This window comes from Osmerus eperlanus, chromosome 6 (assembly GCF_963692335.1).
Source record: "Osmerus eperlanus chromosome 6, fOsmEpe2.1, whole genome shotgun sequence".
In the NCBI taxonomy this organism is placed as follows: Eukaryota; Metazoa; Chordata; class Actinopteri; order Osmeriformes; family Osmeridae; genus Osmerus; species Osmerus eperlanus.
In genome coordinates this window covers 12,980,768-13,003,924 of record NC_085023.1, presented here as the reverse complement: position 1 = coordinate 13,003,924, position 23,157 = coordinate 12,980,768, and the positions used below count along the sequence as shown (strand labels likewise).

At 46.7% G+C, this 23,157-nt stretch overlaps 2 protein-coding genes across 3 annotated transcripts; both read right to left on the bottom strand.

Annotated features, from left to right (window-relative positions):
• Positions 1 to 3,489: 3,489 nt before the first annotated feature.
• On the bottom strand, positions 3,490 to 8,587 carry myoz1a (myozenin 1a). The gene is made up of 6 exons (XM_062463584.1): positions 8,430 to 8,587; positions 6,737 to 6,826; positions 5,228 to 5,415; positions 4,798 to 5,002; positions 4,494 to 4,662; positions 3,490 to 4,302 (listed from the first exon to the last, which is right to left on the bottom strand). The coding sequence occupies exons 2-6, from the start codon at positions 6,822 to 6,824 to the stop codon at positions 4,068 to 4,070; spliced, it is 885 nt and encodes a 294-aa protein (XP_062319568.1). The 5' UTR covers positions 6,825 to 6,826; positions 8,430 to 8,587; the 3' UTR covers positions 3,490 to 4,067.
• A 1,960-nt stretch (positions 8,588 to 10,547) lies between these two features.
• On the bottom strand, positions 10,548 to 21,636 carry synpo2la (synaptopodin 2-like a). 2 transcript variants are annotated; one of them, XM_062463583.1, is made up of 5 exons: positions 21,267 to 21,636; positions 18,477 to 18,628; positions 17,508 to 18,247; positions 12,857 to 15,326; positions 10,548 to 12,796 (listed from the first exon to the last, which is right to left on the bottom strand). In XM_062463583.1, exons 1-5 carry the CDS (start codon positions 21,366 to 21,368, stop codon positions 12,511 to 12,513), a joined length of 3,750 nt encoding a protein of 1,249 aa, XP_062319567.1. In that variant the 5' UTR covers positions 21,369 to 21,636; the 3' UTR covers positions 10,548 to 12,510. The 2 variants fall into 2 exon arrangements, with proteins under 2 accessions (XP_062319567.1, XP_062319566.1); XM_062463582.1 differs by having other exon boundaries at positions 10,548 to 15,326.
• Positions 21,637 to 23,157: the final 1,521 nt, after the last annotated feature.

Sequence of the window (23,157 nt, the reverse complement as noted above, 5' to 3'; positions counted from 1 at the left end):
TACAGGAATGCTGGCTGAAGAAACGGAGGGAGGGAGGGAGGGAGGGAGGGAGGGAGGGAGGGAGGGAGGGAGGGAGGGAGGGAGGGAGGGAGGGAGGGAGGGAGGGAGGGAGGGAGGGAGATTTCACACGCACACACCTTCCCCTCGCCTCCCTCCCTCCTTTAACATTTTGTGGGAAGCCTCACATAGTCTGACATACAAGAACAGCAAAGAATATCACATTGGTTGGGCTATAGTGGAGTGGTATAAATTACAGACTCATGGGAGAGCAATGAGAACAATTACAACACTTCCCAAAGCCATACGAGATGCTTATGAGCAATTTGCTTAGACGTAGGTCTTTTCTTAGCTCTGCTTATAGTTATCTTTTGCAAATGGCATTTTATTCTACCAGTCTTTGTCAGTCTCAGAGCTTACATCATCATTTCGTTGCTCCCTGGCTTGTTTGTATTTAAACTAGGTGGGGATATCAGATAGCGTGGGACGATCTCTCCAGCCTATCTGAGTTTGCTCAGCCGTCATTCCGTGTGGCTGCCATGATAGGGTAGCTGCTGGATGGGGGTCACCGAGAACAACTTTCAACTCTAAATGGTTCACTAACATGGGAGTGCAGGGGAGAGTGGATGTAGAAGAGGTTGTAGTTCTTTGAAATAATCACAGCTGGGATATTAAAGACAGCTGGGTTTTCATTCTCGTAACTTTAGAGACGTGGCTTATGGAATAGGCTAATCTTTTCAGGTTTTAAGCCCAAAATATGTAATTTTTCATATTTCAGCCAAGATAACAATTGGTATTCTTTCAAATTATTTTTATTGCACTAACGTCAGTACGACATCCTAGACGAAAATCCCCCCCCCCCCCCAAAAAAAATCCTACAAACTACAAACAATAAACTTGTGAGCACTGCCTACATCTTCTCCCTTGGGCTAGAATCTATGAGTGATATTAAAAAGCCTCCTGAAATGAAGACTAGCCTGCTAAGGCCTTGTGCCTGGCCCTCCAGCAAGACTTTTCATAAAAGTTCATCTGAAATGGCTTTTGCCTCGTCCCTCCTTGCCAAACATCTTATACAACTCTGCTGCACCTGCCTGTCTCAAGCACACTAGGCTGTATTGCCCCCCGCCCCCCCCCCCCTCCACAACAACAACCCAAACACCACTCCCCTCACTCCCCGTCCTGCCTCCAGTCCCCACCCCTCTCTAAAAGAATGCATGGGAACTCTCTACATCAGTATGTTAAGTTATTCATCTCCAATTTTTACATAACAATCCATGGCCTGATTTAGCATGCATGCCAGGACTCCCATTTACTTTTCACAACTGGTCCTAATCTCTGTTTGAGTGAGAGAAAGTAAAATAGAGAGAGAGAGAGAGAGAGAGAGAGAGAGAGAGAGAGAGATAGAGAGAGAGAGAGATAGAGAGAGAGAGAGAGAGAGAGAGAGAGAGGAGTTTGAGATCCTACACAGAACGCAAAGACAAGGCAAAAGAACAAGTGGGAGAAAGAAAGCAAGCAGTACGCAGTCATTTCATCACTCGGCCATCTCTCTGTATTTCAAAGCTAGTGTTTTTGTTTACATGTTTATGCAATGCATTATGTCACAGAATGCTGGCCAAGTTCAGGAGATACGCATGTCTGCATGAGTTGGCTCATTATGGCACGTTCACATGGGAAAATAACTCCGGATAAGAGGTGTTTTTAGAGTTTGAGAGTGGCAGCATATAAGCCAAGCTCTGTTTGTCTTGCTTCAGCTGGATATCAAATTGTAGCAGATCAGCAATTCATAACCGGGCTGGGCTACTTCCCTCAAATCCTGCACCAGACTGTTTAAGAATATAGTTCCCACCAAACATGGATGAAAATTATGAAATCACGTGCCACTGGGGGCTTAGAATATATTTATAATAATATTATGTAAGAAAATACTACATTGCCTTTGTTAAATAATAAAGAAAATCCAATAGATGATTAAAACAATGCCAGACTTGCACATCGATTTTGCTGCTGGGCTACCACACACTTCTAGCCTATATGACGATTAGCGGACAGCCACAAGACAGCCACATACAGGACGGGAAACTCAATAACATCATGTCATTTGAAAATGGATGAGATTAAGGCATCCCATCAAGTTATAAACTCTCAATTCACCAACTTTACAAGAGTCAGGGTGAGACTTTCGAGAAGTAAAACATAATATAAACTAAAAAATGTGAATCAAAAGGTAAATTCTACTAACAAACGTATTTCTTTTTTTCAATGTTTTCCTTTATCTCGCAGGCATTAAATGAGAACAATCTTTAATGAGATTGAGTGTTGCACCATCTCGTTTTCAAAGGGGGTCCCAAGTGACATTGGTTGAAAGCGACGTTGTTGGTTAAAGCACGAGAACATGACAGCAAAAAAAGTATGTTCTCAATTCCATGCGAACTATAAATGTTTTGCTTTAGCAAACTGTATAGCGTGGCTGAGCAAGGACACACTCTAAGACCCTTTTAATTAAGTTTTTTCAAGGATGCATTGAAACTGTGATGGACTGTTCACTACTGCCGTTGATGGGAGATTATCATGTTGTAAGGCTACAGCTACCTTAATGATATAGCTACCTTGCAGCACACCGCGCACGATCATCAAGAGCTACGTTATACGGCTTGTCATTGCTGATTATAGAAAGAGCGCCCGTTGAATACAACACATTTTCCGTTTAATACAGCCAAAGCATTTTAGGTTGCAAAAGCTATCACTATGGTGAACGCCACTCTCAATTTATCACAGGACTCGCGTGCACTCACGCGGAATTTTACCATTTCCCTCAATGCTCCCAAGTTAAGCAATGTTATAATGAGACAGTCTTTCTCGTTATATTCCAAATGAATAATTTGGGACATTAATGAAGTTTTAAAATACACACTTACCTTCTTAGACCCGATGTTGTTTTGTCCCATCATGTCCAGAGGGACTCGAGCAAAATGCTGTACCGCTAAACCTCAAACCTCCACTAGCGTCACTCTGCGCTGCAGCCAAGGCAACCAAGGCTCGCGATATCTTAGTTAGAGTCTTGAGAGAAAGGTAGTCAAGTGCGCAATAACTAGCACAGGGGAGAGAGTCTATGGGGACAATAGAATTAGCTAGGCAGACTCAGGGCCATTGACTGTGCATACCAGAAAGTCACCTAGTTGCAGGAATCCGAAATGCAATAAGATTTATATGAACTTTTTGCTGATTTGATTGATAGTGTAGAGTAGACTGTAGAGCTCAGTTCCTTGCCTATTCTGACCCGTTTTCAGCTTCTTGATGTTCATCACCTAAGATTGAGAAATTGAGTCCATCACCTAAGAGTAATGGACTAGGCCCAAGTATTTTCGAATAGTTTCCATAGTTATCACTGTTCCTCTTTCCTCCTACTTGGCTCAAGTTAACATTCAAGAACACCATTTCTTTATTTAAAAAATGTTTTAGAATTGTATTTAGACAACAAAATTTGTGCTGAGCTACAATTTGAACTAAGGTTTATTTGGAAGCTATATTGCATGATGCAGCACAGTCACACACAGACCAAAAAACCATTAGCAAAAATGGATACAGTTCACAGCAAAATCGGATTTGTCACAAAGCTGTCACATTTTCCAAATGTTTTACAGGAAAAGGTATTCAAATAAGGAGCTTGGTGACCAACACAGTGTTGATGCACACATGGATATTGAGCAACATGCAAAATACTCTCTACCCCTTATTTAATCATACTGACACATAATAACACATATCCTAATAATATTCGCACAACGGTTGTGAATATTATGTTTAGTAGGTCAGTGCAACTGAAATCTCCATTACAATCAACATTTCATTTAAACAAACTAATCCTCATGAATTCAGCAAGCCCTAGAATTTAGTTTCCTTGTATCACTATTGGCCAAACAAGTTTACTTGACACACAGCTCAGTGTTCATATCCTAGATTAATTTTAAATGTACAATGAATGGACCAAAGCAAGCGGTACGAGTCAGTCTGTGTGTTTATGTGTGAATAATCATGGCGCAGGTGCGTGTGTGTGTACATGTGTGTGTGTTTCAAAGGTCATCAGTCTCGCCGTCAAAGGGTACGGTGTCCATCTCCATGTGCATGCTGCTGGCATCGTTGTTCACCACCCAGCCTATGGGAGTGCGGTTGAAGGAGGGTCGAGAACCAATGTCGTGCTGGTACACCACCGCCGGCTCTGGCTCATCCTTGGCTACTTCAATGTCTGGCAGCTGGAACGTCATCAGCTGGGAGGCCTTCTCAAAGCCTCCAAAAGGTATGGCAGTCCTATAAGGTAAATGGACACAATATCAGATTAGTCCAACACGGTAATAATCCAACCATGTCCATACTGAATATCCAAACGAAGTGGAAGGCTATTCTGAATGTAAAAATCAGAGGAAAACACGTTTTCTCGGTCTTGAAACAACGAGCTTGGATGTGTTTACATGATTTCAACTAGAAAGGCAATGGCATACCTGTTGAAGCTTTTGAACTTGGGCAGTTCGCAATGTACTTTTGGGCCTGGCATCTTAGACTTCATGGTAGATGTGAGATCCTCATTGCCCTTCATGGCCCGTTCCCATGGTGACTTGTATGCGTTTGGGTCCTGGCCACCCTTCTTGCTCTCGTCCAGTCCATTAACACCTGCACAATAGATCCAAAGAGATGTTCAAGTCAGCTGCTCATATTTTGCCTTGATGTGATCATCAAGTCCCCAACGGACTATAATATATTTGCTTATCTATGCTTACAGCTCCAGCGTTGCACAGTCATACCAACCTTGTCCGTGTACACCACTGCCATCCCTGCCCTGTCCACCTACACCTCCAATCCCTTGCATCCCACCTGATCCTACCCCCGCACCCTTGCTGCCAGGTTTGGGAGGGGGCACAGGGGCCTGTCCACCTGCCTGCTTGCCCACCAGGTGGCCCCCAATGTCCACCATCTGGCCCCCTAGACTGGGAACCAGGTTCTGGAAGTTCTCCTAAAGCAGAAAGCAGAGGAACAGCAGATCATTGATTATATTTCCATTTACTTCCCTTGGTTTGACTTCTGTACTCTCACTGTAATCATTTTTGTCTTGTTAATAACTTGTTACTTGGTTATGTATGCTTTAAAACTTGAGCAGCACTCATCGTGGATTGCAAAAGAAATGAATTGCACAAAGAAATAATTTGCCATTGCTACACTTTCTTTTATTATTCTTTACCATGGACTCGCTGCTGAAGAGATCAGGGTTGTTCTCATAAATGAACTTTTCCATCCTTGCTTTCCTCATCCGAAACATCTTGGAGCCTTTATTCTTCATGAGGGACAGCTCCTCCAGCATGGTGTCCCTGGGGGTCCTGATCTTGGGGCCCAGGTCAAACTCAGACGCCTCTGGCTCGCCCTCAAACTCTACAGGGGAGAGAACAGGAGGCTGGTTACCATAGTTTCATGTTGTTTTCACCGACACAACATAAGAAAGCATACTGTAGAACATGGAATAAAACGTGGTTCTTAGAACATACAGTATTGAGCCTCATGATCTAAAAGGAGATCATGAGAAAATGTTATGTGAAAGAGGCAGGAGTTGGGTTAAACTAGGTTGCGTCGTAATTAAGCTTATCCTGCGAGAACCATGGAACGTGACACAATATGTGTATTTCCTTTTTTTTTCTTTTTTTTTTACATAACAGAGAGATCATTTCGGGAGCTCAGAATTACGGTGGGAAAATCATAAATCGATCTCCTCAAAGATGAAACGGCAACCCCTCTATCATGTAGCTGCAGAGGGAGCTAAGAGGCAGATCTGTCCCTTCAGTCTGGCTGTGTACGCATCGGGGTGCTGACTAAGACACACAGAGCCTGGTGAGGGAGCCTGGTGAGGGAAGGTCTTAGTCATTTTCATATCTGTGCTATCTCTACTATTTCAGCTCCCAGTGCTTGTGATCCATCTGTCAGAAGTCACAGAGTGTTGAAACGGAGGTCTTAAGGAATGAAAAGTAGCAGAACATGTGAGTCTACATGGGCACGGTATCCGTTACCACCACAAGACCCAATAAACTACATGTTGTTGTTATTACGTACTTAGTTTGTGTCTCACCATTAGATTCAAAAGGAAGTCTAATCGTTTACTCTGCGTCTAATTTGTATTTTACATTTTAAGTTGAACATGTTTAACATTTTAGTTTTATTTTATACAAAGTCATTATTAATTCTTCATGGAAGACTCCAGCAATCTATAAACCAAGCAGTGAGGGAGGTCTGGTTACCCTCATGAAAGGGAAAAGAAACAAGTATCAATAAAGGCTGAAGTGATTGGTCAAATATGGATGCTGAAATTAAGTATGGATTTCCATGACTGAACAGCTGAAAATGTAGGGTCAACCAACATTGCAATGATTTCAAGACAAATGTTGTTTCTGCTGTGAAATCTGCAGAAACAAGCATACATGTTAACAGTTCCACTTTTGTGGAAGAACTGAATGCACAGTTAGACTAAGGACATGTCCTTGAGAGTTTAACTGAACAGAAAACCGAAAATACTTTATTCAGCAAGTTGTTTTTTCTGGTTTGAGTACAATTATAGGGAAAACCTCACATGGACCTACCATATACAGTACATCACAATAATTGATGAACTTTAAGGGACTGTTCTCATACACAGGCATAGTTATGTGACAGTATATTCTGTAAGTGTGAACAGTGTGGGTGACGCAGAGGGTGCATGCCTTACCATCCTGAGTAACATGTGACAGGTCAGTAATGACCCTGGAAGGCTTTCTTCGCTTGTTAGGCGGGGCAGGTGTTCCAGAGAGAGGCATAGCTGGGGACATGGAGAGGGCAGAGCAGGACAGCAGGACAGATAAGTATGATACCTCTCAGCTGTAGTTTCTGTTCTCTAAAGTTGAGCGGACTTACACATTTAAAAAAAAACTTCCTCAACTAGCTTAGGCCTCAATTTATTTTATAAATCGACATAACTCCTAGGTAACTCTATTGTGTGGTCCTCCGCGCATGCAGTTTAAAAGTCAGTTACAATTTAAAAGCAGTTTGATTACCTTTTCAAATATTATGCAATTGAAATAATCCAAATAATTAGCATCATTCAAGCGCAAACCTTGATTCTCTTCGTGTTTAAATGTTTGCACATAGGTGCTATCATTCCTATTGCAGACGGCACCAATAATCAAGAGATGAGAAAGGAGAGTAAGACTGGGGTCCCTGAGCATTACTCCAACTCGGCACTTAACACTGCACACAAACATATGCCCACCACTTTGTGGTAAATGAAACCAAAGTCAATGCCCTTCACATTGTTGACATTCCTCAACCAGCACGTCTGGCGGGAGGAAATGCATAGTTTACTATAGACTGCAGGTTTGCTTCAGACGGACAACTCAGGTCATGGATATTTACTGTAAACAAGCCAGAGTTCCACAAGTGACTAAGACTCAAGAGAAATGTTTTGTAGCAAATCATTTGGCATATCGGATGATGCCTACGTTTCTTAAATTACAAACTTAATTGTATTTTTCCGATAGCTCAGGGAACCTCAACTTCATATCAAAGTTACAAACATATGGAAGATGTATCACACTTAGCATATGATCTGTCTCTGTAGGGTGTTTATGACGTATAAGACACTATGCTTATATCATGGCTGACTTTTAGCCATACTGTTCTCAGCATACTAAGGGGTTCTGCCAGTGTCTTTAAGGGTCTGTCAAAGGCAAAACATCGCATCCCATCAACTGACTGTAATTCAATCCCACCAAGCTATTTTTAAGCGCCACTTTCTGCTAAGACCTTTTAGTAAAGAGTGGTGACGTCAGTAGACTACCAGCTGAGCTTCACATATACACACATGCTGTACACATTCTGGGGCATTTTTGTCAACAAGTCTTGAAATTGGCCCCAAAATGTGTAGCTGAGACTTGAGGGGAGTGGAGGAGCCTTTTATCAAGGGGGCAGGACGTTGTTATCGAACTTTAAGGGGCTATAATGACAGTTGGGTATTCCTCCCCCCGTTGGGTTTTCGTGCCAGGCTTGGCACACCAAACCAAATCTGCAGAGGGTGCGATGGGGAGTGGTCAGCACATTCTCTCCCACAACCCTGAGGGTCTTTAACACAATGCCGCGCCCAACACTAAAAAGCAATCAACGTTTACAGTCCACCTCTTCACCGGCCCTCATTTGAAAAGCACTTCTATTCCAGCCATGAATAAATAATGACTTTCTCATTGAGTCAGCGTGCTCAACTATTATTTAAGTGCAGACGCTATTAACACCTTGAGTGACTGCGTGGTATGGCTGCAGAGTTCAGTTCCCTTTCTCTCTTTGTGCGGTGGGATGGTCAAAGTTAGTGGAAATCCATGCTGTTGGTTAGTAGAGCACAGTTAGAGCTAGTGGGCTGAAAATCCACTCACCCAAGGTTTTTGCACTCCTTCTTTTGAGGGGGTATCTATAAATACCAGGCAGCGGAGGATTCCAGGTGGATCTAACTTGATCGCGGCTTTACCAATCCCAGGGTGCCTGTGACCTGTGGCCGGACGCAGATCCCAGGGAGTGCGAAATATACCCTCAGCTTGGATGGCAGATCTTTGAGGGGGGGGGGGAGGGGGGGAGGGTGGGCGGGCGGGCGGGGGAAAGGGGGGTGGTTCGGCGGTGACAAGGGAGGGGGAAGGAGGCGAGGGGAAAGAGGTTCAGGTTGGACCGAGGCTGAGGTGGTGGGGTTGGGGTGCTGGGTGGGTGGGTGGGTGGGGTAGTGGATTGTGAACCTGGGTGGGGGGTCTTTCTGCACAGCCACAAAGTGCTGATGGGGATATCAAGAGAGCAATATCATTCTTGCAGATGGTCCGAACTGCTATATATAGCGCTTTGGGAGAGAGTCTTAACTTAGTTAAAAGACAGCCTCAAAGGACTGTGTGTGTTTGTGTGCATTTGTGTGTGTGTTTGTGTGTGTTTGTCTTAAGTTAATTTGTTGGCCTGTTTCTCCCAATCATTAATTATCTCCAAACTTACACTGGATCAGCTTTCCAGACAGCCCTGAGCTTCATTCAGGGTCACACAGCTCAACGAACAGGACTGGCTGCTTATGTGTTGGCTCAATCTACAGGTTTTCTCTGTGTCATAGCCGACTGTTTAGCTGGCACAGCTGAATGTATCTTTCAGTTCCAGTTTCAGTTCTTTCAAACTGACAAATTGTGCCAATTTCGATTTTAAAAAAAAGAATCCTTTCCTTATTTATTTAAGTTGTAGTTTATTTGTTGACTCACTCACAAGGCTATAGATGAGTAGTGTCCTCTAGTTACAATTGTTTGAAAATAGGCTCACTTGAGTGGTCACTTGATCTGGTCTAATGCACCTTATTGTTTTTCTGTATAGCATACAGTAACACAGATATACTTTGTGCTTATCCCTTATTATTGTTAATCCTCATACTGTTGAACTGTATTTTAACCGCAATGTAAAAATGGGACTGAGTGTTGAACAGCCATAAATACTATGTGGGATATTAACAGCCCTATATATAGGTATCAGGACGGCCAGGCAGAGAGATGCCAGCTGACTCCATCTGAGTGTACTGTATTCATGCTGCGGCATACCCCTCCATGCTCTCTCGCCCAGAGGACAAGGCGCTTAGATTTTCAGTTCAAAACTGACCTTATGGTGCCTCCATGTGGCGAAGTTGTGTTAGGGCAGGCACTGTACAGCCTAGTGTTGTCATTGAACAGTCAAATACATAGAGAACAAATAGAGATAGATGTAATGTGTTGACTATGGGCTATTTAAAAAGTCAAGGTGCTTACAGTACATCCTTCATCCAATTTATTGTAAGTAAATGTAAGTGCAAATCTCCCAGGATCAGTTCCAAGACTCTACCTTTTCCCACCTGTAGCTTCAGTATTCATCCATAAATTATATCCAATCAAATGCTAATTTAGATTTGTTTATAATAATAATGTCAATCCTCTCTATTCAAAAGGAAGGTTTTAGTTATTGTACCTTGGTTGTATTGCAAAAAGTATTCCTCATCATACAAATTCCATAAGGACATGTGGTTCCCTTTGAGGGTGAAGGGTCAAGAGTAAACTGGTTTAATCTGGTTTGTAGGAGATGAGGTGAGTTTTGCAACATTGGTGAACACATGTTTGCATAACTGAAGATAATAATTATGGAATCAGGACAGAAGATTAGAACTAATCCAAGAATATAAAGCATCTTTATTGGAGTGGAACTGTAATCCAGGACTAGTATGTGTGTGTGAGAGAACTGCTCTAAGTCTCCTAGTGTGCCTGAGATGGTGGGGGGGACAAGGACAGCTGTTGTGTTCAGTTGGTGTAATCAGGAAGAACATCAGTGTCAGGAAAAGATGGATAATATGTAGGTCATGTGGTTTGGGAAACAAATACAGGTTTGTATATTCACGGTCCACGCTGTTTTAAAGGAAATAGTTTATCCCTTATTGTGTTTTACTGTCAAATTGTGTTTTGAAATGTGAACAACAGGGGGCAGCGATGATCCAGAAATATCAGACAATTGGCAAGATTTCAAGGCTATATTTATTCGTCTAAAAACATCTTGTCTGTAAGGCAGTCAAAAGTGTACACCAACATCCTTTATTGCAGATTCACAAACAGAAATGTTCAAACTCACACTTGTATCTAGCTACAAAGAGGAACCATTATTATTATTAACTTGTATTTTTACACACTAAGATTCCTGTACTGTATGCACAACATATCACATACTTTAGCAAACATTATGACATAAAGCACATGAACATAGTTTAAATTATGTTAGATTAGATTCATAAATTATAAAAGCAACATTTATCATCTCAAAGAAGGTAAAAGTATTAAACTCTGTCAGTGAACATAACTTTATTTAATTGCATTCATGGTAGTCCCGACACTGTTACCAGGGTTAGTTGTTATTCTATTCTGACATTTTAATTCATTAATGCATTCATTAATTCATCAATGCATTATTCAGTCTCTGTATTGCACTGAGACACCGGCATAGTGGAATATCTGTGCCATCAGCCCCCATCTCCACAGTACCTCCTTTCTCCAGGCCTCAGAACCCATTTCACCCTTTCCTGTCACCATCTTCTAATTTCTATTGACTGTGGGAATTCATTGTCCAGTGTCCAATCAGAAGTCTCACGTTCATGGACCTTTATTGCATCTATTTTCACGCCCTCTACCTGCATGATGGTACAGCCCAAACATGCCATTGTAGACCTTTTATTCATGGTCCTGAATGGACCCTCCAAAACTCTGTTGACAGGGGCCATTTTCGGCCCCACGTACCTTCCCTATCCACAGCCATACCCATGCCTTAAACCGTTATACTGCCGGTGCCTCCGTTTTTCTTTTTTTTTTACTTCCTTAATCGCATGACAAATCTGTTTCATTCACAATAAAGAAAAAGATACACCTTTTGTCTCAGCATTGTCATTTGTTTGAATACAACGTGAGCGGTGACATGGACACCAGGCGCCCCAGAGAGCTCACTGGGCACTGGGGACAGCAGGGGAACGAGCAGCAGCCGTCTTGCTAGACAAACATTTCCAGAGCTTTAGGGACTTGGTTGTGCTGGCGCAGAAGCCAAACACAATGGCTGTCACTGTTCCCAAACGGACCCAGCCCTGGCCAATCATCAGCATCCAACCGCTCTGTGTGCCCCAAGTCTAAGACGTTGTGCCCAGTGTCACATCAGTCTTGTCCCTGCATGGAGTCACATGATGGTGCTCTCGTTAAACCGTTTGTCCTCTAACATCCTGTGTGCCCCCTTCTCCCCGAGTCAGCCTTGCCTCGCTGACCTCTCACCTCTCACCAGAGAGAGGAGACACTGCTCTCCGTGGTCACATAAAGTGTGAAAAAACTGTGAAATTATCACCATTCATACCAGATATCCTACACGTCAACATTTCAAGTTTCAAAGAATAATTCAGTACAGGCTCTCTCACTGCTCCCATGGCTTTTTATTATTGACAGTATTTCATCTGACTGTGCCGAAAGATAAGCCTTACACAAACCTCCTCCAGGACAGGCGTAGAGAATGGTAGGAATACTACTAGTCCAGTTCTAGTTGTGTACATTGGGTACACTATGGTGTATATGTGAAAAATAAAACTCCTCGTATCATTGGCTTGACAGGCTATATGTAGCCTATGCATTTTAGCAACGACCGTCTATATGTGACTTCAAAGCTCATCTAAAACTGCAAATACATGAATACCATTGTGAAATATAAACATATGTTGAAGATGGAACAACAGCCATCACTGCCGCACAAATTAAAGCCTTGTAACATATTAAAGCCAAATAAATGAAAAATATAAATATAACAAATTCACTTTAGTTAGGGTTTTCAATCATTGTAATCAAACATAACATTTTAATTAAGTATATTTTTAATCAATCATCTTATATTCATTGTGGGTTTAGGATTTGAAGGGGTCCAAGTCCAAGTCTGTGAAATGGGGTCTCCCGCCCAAGCTCACATGGCCCCTGGCCTCCAAATGTGGGGTTTGATGCCTGACTTGGTGGCGATGAAGCGAGGCTTTGGCACCTGGATGGGTGTGGCTCTCAGGGGAGGCAGCGAGCCCAAGAGGCTCAGCTCAGGGGCACTCTGGAACTGCTTGGCAGCCTGGAGCCCTGTGTAGGACACTCCAGTGTAGGGTGTCGGGTGTGGGACGGGGACCGAATTGGGGATTGGGATGGCAGAGATTTGGGGCAGGCTTGGGAGCCCAGATGTTGGGTGTGGAGCATTGAATGATGTGGGTGTGGGGACTGAGAAAGGTGTGGGTGTGGGGGCTGAGAAAGGTGTGGGTGTGGGGGCTGAGAAAGGTGTGGGTGTGGGGGCTGAGAAAGGTGTGGGGGCTGAGAAAGGCGTGGGGGTGGGGGCTGAGACGCGAGCGGTGGGCCGGGAGATGGGGGTAGGGGTCGGTGAGGTCATGTCAGAGCGCATAATGGGCTCTCCGAGTGTGGTGGCGGACCGCTGGGCGATCACTTTGGTTGCCAGCGTGGGCGCTGACATGGGCGTGGGGGTGGAGAAGCGTTTGATCTCATACACCCGGGCCGCCTTGATGGGGATCTGCCTGGGTGGGGTCAGGGAGCTGCCCACCATGGTGTACCCACCCTGCTGCTGCTGCTGCTGCCTCTGGGCCTGGTAGGAGGGCATGGCGGACAGGTTAGCCACGCTTCCACCGTAACTGAACATTCCAGAGTTGAGCTGGTAGGGCTGCCTCCTCATGAAATCCAAAGCTTTGATGCCCTCTCTCTGGGAGCCCATTCCCCCTGGTCCCCCTCTGCCCCTGACAGTATCCCGCTGTGGGCCCACAGGGCAGGAAGGAGCCAGAAGAGGGTTGTAGCCAATAGGAGGAGGAGCTCTGATATTGGGGGAGTACTTCCACTGGTTGGGAAGCGAGGGGTTGGAGGAAGGGTCGTAGTCTTGGGCACCGACCATGGAGTGGACCTCCTGTTGGAAGGGGGTCTCTGGGGGGGTATCCACCACGTACAGGTCCATGCGGCTCTGCCTACGGGCAAACAGCTGAGCCCCCTTGCCCTCGTTCTGGGGGATCAGGGGCGTCTCATGGATCACCCTGGGCTTGGGGGCCACCGGAGGCGGCATCCTACCTCTGCCCGCCTCGCCATCCTGGTTGTCTTCCTCGCCGCCCTCGTAGCCCATGACCACCGAGGGAGGGCGTCCGTAGCCGCGGTGGGGTCTGTCATCCAGGTTCTGGACCATGTTGAGCAGCTCCGGGTTGGGGGAGTTCTTCTTGTCCTCCGGGGTGCGGAACATGGGTCTCCTGCCACTGCGGCGGCGGGCATCCAGGAGGATTCCAGTACGACCACCGGGGGGAGACATAGGGGTGGTGGGTATGGGCGTGGGGGCTACCATGGTGGCTTGAGGTACCACAGACACCGGAGCCGTGGGTGGGGGGGGCCTTGGGACCGAAGGGGGTTGAGAAAACGCCATCGGAGGTGGTTGAGAAACTGGGACTTGAGATGGTTGGGCAACGGAGACCTGAGGTGGCTGGTACACCATCTGAGGTGGTGGAGGCATGGGAGCCATTGAGACTGGTACATGGTGCATCTGAGAAGCCGTAACGGACATTTGAGGCATAGGGGCAGCTGAGACCTGGGGCATGGGTGCCACCGGGGCAGAAACAGGGAGATGGGGTGCAGTCATGGTCATTGGCTGGGATGCCTGCGTGGTCTCCATAGGGGTGGAGAATGCTGGGTAGCGAGGGGCCGCGGAGGAGGGGGAGAAGGGACCACCGGCTACCGAGGGCGGTGGAGAGAAGATGGAGTGCTGGCTCAGGGAGGAGAGGGGAGCCATGTTGGCGGCTAGCTCGGAGGAAGCGGAGAAAGGCGTCGGCACGATGCCTGCCGAGGTGGCTGGGCGCTGGGGTTTCTTGGTAACAGTGGGCCGGAACACGACAGGAGCAGTGGCGGCTCTGTTGGTGACGAAGCCAGGGGCGAAGGGTTGGGCGGTTCTGTTGAGGACTGAGCTGGAGGAAAGTTCCGGCAGGGGTGTCTGGGATGGGGGCGCTGGGGCGGTCAGGATGGTCACTGAGGCGGTGGCTGGTTTTGGTGCCACAACTGGAGGCGACATCACCATGCTAGCTGTGCTAACAACAGAGTAGGACATGTTTCCGTTCGCCATGCTGTGAATGGGAGGGGCCAGTTGCTGGGCCTCATCCTGGAAAGATGCAGGGGGTGGCGGCTGATGGGTCTGCAAGAATTGCATGTCTGGCTGAGATTGGCTCTGTGGATACTGATTTGGTTGCTCCCCGATCTGCGATTGGCTTTGGGGCTGTGGCTGAGGCGGGGCCTGAGGCTGAGCGGCCTCCACTTTCCTGGCGTGCTCCGCCGCCCTCTTCCTCTGCTGCTCAAACAGCTGGGCGCCCTTCCCGGCGGTGTCGCTCAAACCCGGACTGGGCGCGTCATCCGCCCCGTCCCCTCGCCCTCCCGCCGCCGTTGTCGCCGCCGTCGCCCTCTTCTCCAGCACGTCCAGGTAGTCGCCGTCCCAGGTGGAGTCAGGGGCAGCGGAGAAGCCGTCTTCGTCAAACTCGGACTCGCTGCCCAGGAACGCCCCGTCCTCTTCCTGGGAGTCCTGGCGCAAGTCCTCGTCCACGCTGCCGAAGCTGGTCAGCGTGTACTTCTTGGAGCGCTGGCGTCGCTTCTTAAACATGAGCACGCCCTTGGAGTGGGGGTTGGGCGCGTCGGTCAGCAGGGAGGCAATGGTGCGACACTTGGTCCGAGCCTCCTTTACCTGCTTGTCTTGGAGGGTGTCTCCTCGGTTCAGCTCTGCAGGTGCGAGAGGACACGGTTTACAGTGGGGACATTACACAGTGTGTGCAGGAATGTCAGCATTTTGGTATGCATCGTGGGGTTGAGGTCAGTTCTATTTTTTGATGTGGTCAATAAATGATGTTTCTTTTCGAAAACAAAAATGTATGTTTGGCTTTCCAATTGGAAATCGTGAATACACTCAACCTTGTCTCGAAAACGAAAATAAAACTGAGAACATTGATCGCCAGAGTGAAGAATATTTTTGCCCTCTTGATGACCATATAATCTTCACACAGCTGGCTCAATGTGACATCAGGGATCTAATGACATCAGTGATCTAAAAACAACCTGCCATGTCTTTAGCAAGACTATCCATCTTTTAACCCGTTACAAGAGCACTGCGGGAAAAAAAACAGACAAGACAGACATTTTTTCACATTAACTGCGATGCAACAGGAAGTATCTTGTTAACCTTTTGAAATAGGCAGAAACTGGGCTAACTGAAGTTTCTGTGATGTTGAAGTTAACTTGTTAGCATATTGCAAACTTTTTATGGTACTGAATAGTATAGTGTGAAGACTAATTCTATTAGCCAAATATGTATGTAAAGAGGTTTTACTTAATAGGACACTGACTGTGTCCCTGAACAGGACACGTAGGCTAAATGTTAAACATCCATGAGGGGACAGTACAGTATTTATGGGACTATTTATTCACCCTCCTAAAAAAGTCCTTCTTATCCTCAAATAGCACCTGTCTTCCTGCACATAAGTTTATGAGTGACAGATGGGAAGCATTTGAATATTTTGTATCACAGAAAGAAGGAAAGATGAAGTAAAAAGTGTTAAAATAGTCAAATGGTGTGTCATTTATATTGGTAAATAGATGGTGAATTGGATATTTTTCTGATCTAGGGCATTACTTACTGTGAACTTCCCACATCCCATTTTCCATTACTGGATATGATTATGTTATCCTGGTTCAGATGGCTGCTCAATGTTATTAGTCAGGATAAAATTGACATCTCTTCATATGAAGCCATTCCAAAACTCTGAATCTGGTGAATGGGTTTTACAGAAATGGCTGAAAAGGAAATTCAGTACATGCCAGAATGTACATGCTTTTTACCAATGCGAGTAGTAAACCAGAAGCGAGTGGCTACTTGTTCATAGGAAGGGTTGGTGAACTTAAGCTAAAGGTCGGCAGTTCACTCCCTTCATGCTAAAACAAGACTTATCTGAAAAAAACATGTGTTCCTAATTCATGGGGCATCTTAGATATTCAGGGCAGATCTCTGGAGTACTCCTCCTCTTGTGTGATCTCTTCAGACATTCTTCAGCTGCTCACCCAGGTCAGGGGCCTTCACATCACAACCATGTTAGCTTTGACATATGGATCATATCAGCGTCCCTATTTATATCTATCGGTGTGTTTCTATATCTGTGTCTTCTTAGTGTGCTCCTGACAATAGGTATGGATGGAATGGTTTCATATTTGGAGTCTTGGATGGATGCGACGATGTCCTATTTTGCAGATACGACGTCTGAGCTAATAACGCTAGCTTTTCCCGCAAATTGTTTCTTCTCGTATTCACTTAGGATTTGGAAGCACAAGACAGAACATGTGAGGTTAAGGTAGTGCAGAAGGACAGGGAGACATGAGAGTTGGCCAGAAAGGGAAAGTGAGACGGGGGGAGAGGGTCTGCTACTTGATACCAGATAGCAGCTGTACATGCCTTTCTCTGTGGCCAGGCCCAGGCCCAGAACCAGCACTCCGGTTATCACTCTACTGAACCACGAGTATATTTAGCAGCCTACGTGGAAGAGCTCTGTGTTCTCTTAAAGGGGATGGAACACACATGTTCTCACATCACAAATGTCTGGTCCAATCACACCTGACGGAATCCACGGAATCGAATTGTCTGGATTTGAATATTCAAATGATCCACTCTGGGAAAACACCTTACGTTGTGCCAAACCAAACAAAAGTAAATGTTTATTTTATTCCAGCTGTGCATGGTATTACTGCATCTGCAACTATCATATTGATTTGGTAACAGAGAGACGTCGTAGTTGTGGCTTGAGTGAGTGCTCAACCCGAGACAAACTTTTGTATTTACTTGAGAGTTTTTTTTCCCATGTGGTTTACATGGTGAGAAATATCTCCCGATTGACTGCTCATCAACAGTGTACTCACTGGCTTGTTTGGCCTTATCCATGTATGTGGTTGTCAGATCCTCGTCCAGAGGCGTCTCCAAGGGCCCCACCATGGGCACCAGCTGCCCACGGGAGCCCAGCATCATGGCCTCCTTAGCCCTTTCAGGGGACACCAGCGGGGGAACGTTGGTCAGCTCCTGGAAGCCGCTGTCCTCCTCCGGCCCCCCACTCGGAGGCCCCTGGTCATCCGCCGAGGAGATGATGGACGAGGTCTCCGTGGAGGTCTGCGATGACCACATCCCTGAGGGCGGGGGCTGGTAGATGACCTCCCGCCGGGCCACGCCCACAGCGGACAGCCCCCCCTCCCCGCCGCGGCCGTCCGCCGCGCCGGGGTAGACGCGGGCGTCCGGCGCGCTGTCGTAGCCGCTCATCTCGGACGTCTCGCCGCCTTCCGCCGAGGCGCGGCCGGGGGGTTTCCCCGGCAACGGGTTGTTGGGACTCCGGCGTTTCTGCCGCCGCTGGCGCTCGTGGGCCGCCACGTCGGCGTCGCTGTCCGTCTCGCCGTAGTACGCCTCGCTGCCCGGCGGGGAGGTCAGGCCGCTGCGCCCTGTGGGGGACAGGAGGGAGCTGCGGCTGTGGCTGTGGTGCACCTCCCTGACTGGGGGGTGGTTGGGGTGGGCGGAGGGGGACATGGCGCGCAGGACTGCCCGGTACTCCTTGTCGATGCGGGGGGACGGGGCACGGGTCAAGAGCACCACGGACTGGAAGCCAGCCGGCGCTCTAAGGGAACCGGGCAGAGGAGAGAGAGGAGACACATGACGCTGGTGCTCTACTGTAGTGCACGGCCCTGAAGCATACAGCAGAGGTGGTCAAATATGCCTGTGAACTCACAGGACGTACATGAAGCTCTGTGTTTCATGATTCCACGTAGTTTGGTGATACCCATGCGTACAGAGATGCAACCCGCAGCTCATGTTTTGACTGTTTTGACTGGGTTTTGGCCTCTCACCTTTTGACCCGGATGTGGAGTATTCCGGATGAGCTGTCGATGACGGTCATGGCCTGGGCGTGGGACAGACCGCTGCATGGCTGATCGTTGATGGACACCAGCTCATCTGCCTCTCGGAGGTCTGCCCTGCATGCCTTACTGCGCTTTCGTACCTATGGCAACAGAGGGAGATAAAGACATGCACGCAGGAAGGTCAGAGGATGCAAAGGGTTTTCGTGCATTGGTGACAGTGGTGGACAAAAAGTAAAGGTTCTATTATACATTATGATATAAATCTCGTTCTCATAAAAAAAAAAGAGCTGGAACAAGAAAACATGGAAAAGTGTGATTTTGAACCTCTACACATTCTCTTTAGTTAAGAGATAATGGAATGATTCACTTCAATTGATGAACCGATTAAAGAGATTCACTTACACTCTCTCTCTCTCTCTCTCTCTCTCTCTCTCTCTCTCTCTCTCTCTCTCTCTCTCTCCCTCTCCCTCTCTCTCTCTCTCTCTCTTTCTCCCTCTCTCAATCTCACACACGTTTCCTCCAATCGATCTCAACTGTATCATCATGTAGCTGGGGAGGAAACGCGACGGGGGGGCTCCTCGTTTTGGGGTCTAGATCTGTGGTAGTCTGTGGTAGTCCCTGACACAGGGCCGGACTGGTCCTGACAGCCTCGATGTGCCGGAGACAATGGCCACACACTGTCACCCGTGTAGAGTCCTCTCACCCACTTCACCAGGGTGAATGCCGGGCAGGTCCCTTGCAGCTCTAGACCTTCCTCTATCTATGTCGAGCGTCATTCCATAGTGGCCACATAAGTGTGGCCGCATGCCCTCCCTGTAAAAACATGTTGTTTGCAGGTGTCACCATCGACCACTTAGCATATTTGTATGAGGATAGCACTGTCCATTGTTGAGGTTGCTTAAGGTCTCAAGAATATGATATAATATTCTGTCTATGCACTGGACATTACGTCTATGAATGCAACAGAATGCCTTGTAGACAGCCAATCAGTCTTTGTTTAGATATTCTTGGCTGACATTTATAGGCCACTAATGAAATCCCAGGTTCGCTGTTAGCTAATCCTGTCAAAGTGGCCCTGACTTTGTGCAGCTACTTGTGGTCCAGGATATGAATAAGTCCATCAATCAGTCAACTCGCCTACGTCACTTCTGGCTGCTGCCCTTGTACATGACACACACACACAGTCCCAAGATCCCACTGTCTCATGTGCCTCCACCACAGCCAGGACACAAGGGAGTTTCAATAAAACAAAATAGCAGCCACATATACCACTTGTGTCTAGGTATTCAGCTGGAGGCCTAACATAATTACGCCCTCACTTCTGGGAGGTCAAAGGTCATAGATAGTTTTAGATCAGCCGCCACAGCACAGTCACAGCTGTCTTTAACCATAACAATTAGCCTCGTATGCACCTACTGTGCAACTAACTTTTACAGTATCCCATGTACAGTAAGTCACCTCTAGGATTGTTGTCATGGATTAATTTTGTGGGACCTCCATACTTAGGGCTCCTATAATGGTGTGGCCTGTTACACAACACAGGATGTAGCCTAGGTTACGTGGTTTGAAGGCGGCCTACCACAGAATGACTTTTACTAAAATGAAGCTACGTATATGTGACATTATAGTAGTCAGCAAGCTGAAACTTCAATCAAAAAGTACTTTTTAAAGTTGATATTAATGTAGCTGTGAAGATCCAGGAGGTGTCAGTGTTTTCTTTTGACTTTTTTATTCTGGATCCAACCTAGCAGAGGCAGCGAATATAACTCTGCTCCACCATTTTGGAATTTGGAGCTGAAACACACACCTTTCCTACAGGTCAGTCTGTCCGGTGGAACCTTGGTAAGCTGGCCCACACCAAGAATAGCACATTTGAAAAGTGGTTTTGCTAACTCAACACTCAGTAAATGCGATGAGTGTGTATGAGAGTGCTCATGTGCACACTAAAATAATCCAGAATATCTATATCAAGATGGGAAAAGAATAGACAGAAATAAATCACTGGGGTGAGGAGAGCAGCACAGCAAGGGAAGTGATGAAAGTTCTATAATCTTCAAATAAATTGTGAAATACCACTGATGTCATGAAGACCTGTCTATTACGGTTGGAAAGTAACTGAGCTCATTCTATGAACAGATCGGAGGAATATCACGATCTTCTGAAAACGATCATCCTGATCTGAGGAACATCTGTGGTTCTCCTCTCTGCACATGTTCTACACTGTCTATCGTATTCCAACAATAGTCCCATGACGCCTCATCGCTACGCTATACCGCTCTCTAGTCAATGTCAAAGCCTCTGTATTAAGAAACACATCTGATTTAAATCAAGTCTTATCATTTGATGAAGAGCGACAAATGAAGACCGTGTGGCGTTTGTTTTGATAAGCAGTGAAGATGGGGGGTGGAGGGGGAGTTGGGCTGTAAACGTTGAAAAGACGTTCCAGGTTCACACCTCTATCTATTACCCGAGTGCCTCCCTGTCTCCTGTTCCAGATCAGATCCATGACTCACTCCCAGGCCTCTGCACCAACCCATCACGACCAGCCACTATTCCATCTCCACCGCATTCATAACCCCTTCATTCAAGGCCTCTTCATAATCCAGCCACGCCATTCCAAACCTAATATGATCTAAACTCGCCATCATAGAAACCCCCATTTCCAGTTCCCTTATGTCATCTAGCCTTTACTCCATGTACAGTGACCCTCCATATCACGCAGGTCGACCCCTTATCTGATTCCATTCAGACCCGTCCCACCATTTGCCGAAGCCGTACCTTGGCCACCTGTAGGGGCTTGTGGTGCTCCACCCCTCCCTGCAGACGAAAGCCCCACGGTGCTCCGCCAGACAAGGTGATGACCACCTCCTCAGCCACCATGGTTGTCTTCTTGTTTTGTTTTTTTACGTTTCCCGACTGCCTTCTTTTGTTTTGGGTTCCGTTTGTCGTCGTGTTGTTCTGGGGGTGGGGGGGACCCTCAGTGCGTTGGGTCCATGGTTGACAGGGCCCCCTCAGAGAGCCATGTCCTGCTCTCCGTCGGCGACGCTATCCTGGGACTGACTTCTCCGAGTTCCGCTCCTCTGGCGCCTGGGCCAACTCACACTCGCTCTTACACACACTTACGCACACTTACACACACACCCACTGTCATGGACACACGCATGCATGGACGTACGCCCACGTGCACCACCGTAGGGCCATGCTGATAGGGTGGCAGGAAGGGAGGGGGGGGTCCTGTAAGAGGAGGAGGGAGACGGAGAGAGAGAGAGAGAGAGAGAGAGAGAGAGAGAGAGAGAGAGAGAGAGAGAGAGAGAGAGAGAGAAAAGAGAAAGAGTGAGAGGAATGCCGGTTTGAATGATGAAGGGAGGGGCCAACTGCACACTTGTCCTGTCACTCATTCCTCTTGGCTGTCAGAAAGTTGTTGATAGCCCCTCCAAAAATATCCCTCCCTCACTCTAACTCCCACCCCCAGACCTGGTTAGAACCAAAATCTGGAACAGCTAAATGTCAGTGATTTATACCTGGGGTTCCAAAATGGTGGCAGGGACATGATAGAGGGCTATGGCCAATTCATACTAGGTCATGGCCTCTGTTATGTGGTCCTGAGGCATAGTCACCATAAAAAGTCATTACAGGGGGTGTTGTCACTGGTAGTGGTAATGTCAGCATCCAGGCTAAAAACACCAGTCTAAGGGAGTCAGGTGGCAGAGCGGTTAGGGAAGCGGGCTTGTAATCAGAAGGTTGCCAGTTCGATTCCCGGCCGTGCGAGATGACGTTGTGTCCTTGGGCAAGGCACTTCACCCTACTTGCCTCGGGGGAATGTCCCTATACTTACTGTAAGTCGCTCTGGATAAGAGCGTCTGCTAAATGACTAAATGTAAATGTAAAACAGGCCAGTTTAACTCTGATTGAGCAAACTCAATAGAGAGACAGGAGCTAGGCTAATTAGTTGGTAAAGTCAATAAACTGTCGTAAACGACACAGAACACATTATTGTAGATTTGTATTAGAGGGGACAGGCCTGTGTTTGGATGTTGCGAACATGTGCCTGTTGTTCTTTGTTGTTCAGTGGATACTGTGGACAGTTTGTGGATTTTCCAATTCCACTTGATCTTCCACAGAATTTCCGTATCACAACAATATGTGTATAGAATTCGTAATATAGACTAAAGTCTATTTGTGATGTACCAGCAATCATGTTCCTTCATATATTGATATGGTGTGAGTGTGTGTCTGCATTCTATAATACAACCACAAGCATCTGATTTGGTTGCCAGGTATGAAGCTTGAGAGCCAGCCAGCACAGAACCCTAGCTACCAGGATCCCAGCCAGACAACCCCCCCTTCTCTCTCTCTCTCTCTCTCTCTCTCTCTCTCTCTCTCTCTCTCTCTCTCTCTCTCTCTCTCTCTCTCTCTCTCTCTCTCTCTCTCTCTCTCTCTCTCTCTCTCTCTCACACACACACACACACATACACACACTCACACTCACTGCTCCCTATCCCAGTTCAGCTGGGCCAGGATAAGAACAGATTAGGAAACAGTTCACTAGAGACCCTATATTTATGTCTGGGGGCTTGTAGAACCTGGTCTGGCTTGATCTTGGTCACATACACTTCAATGGTCTCAGTTCCATGTCACTCTGGCCCTCTGGTATCACATATTCAACCGA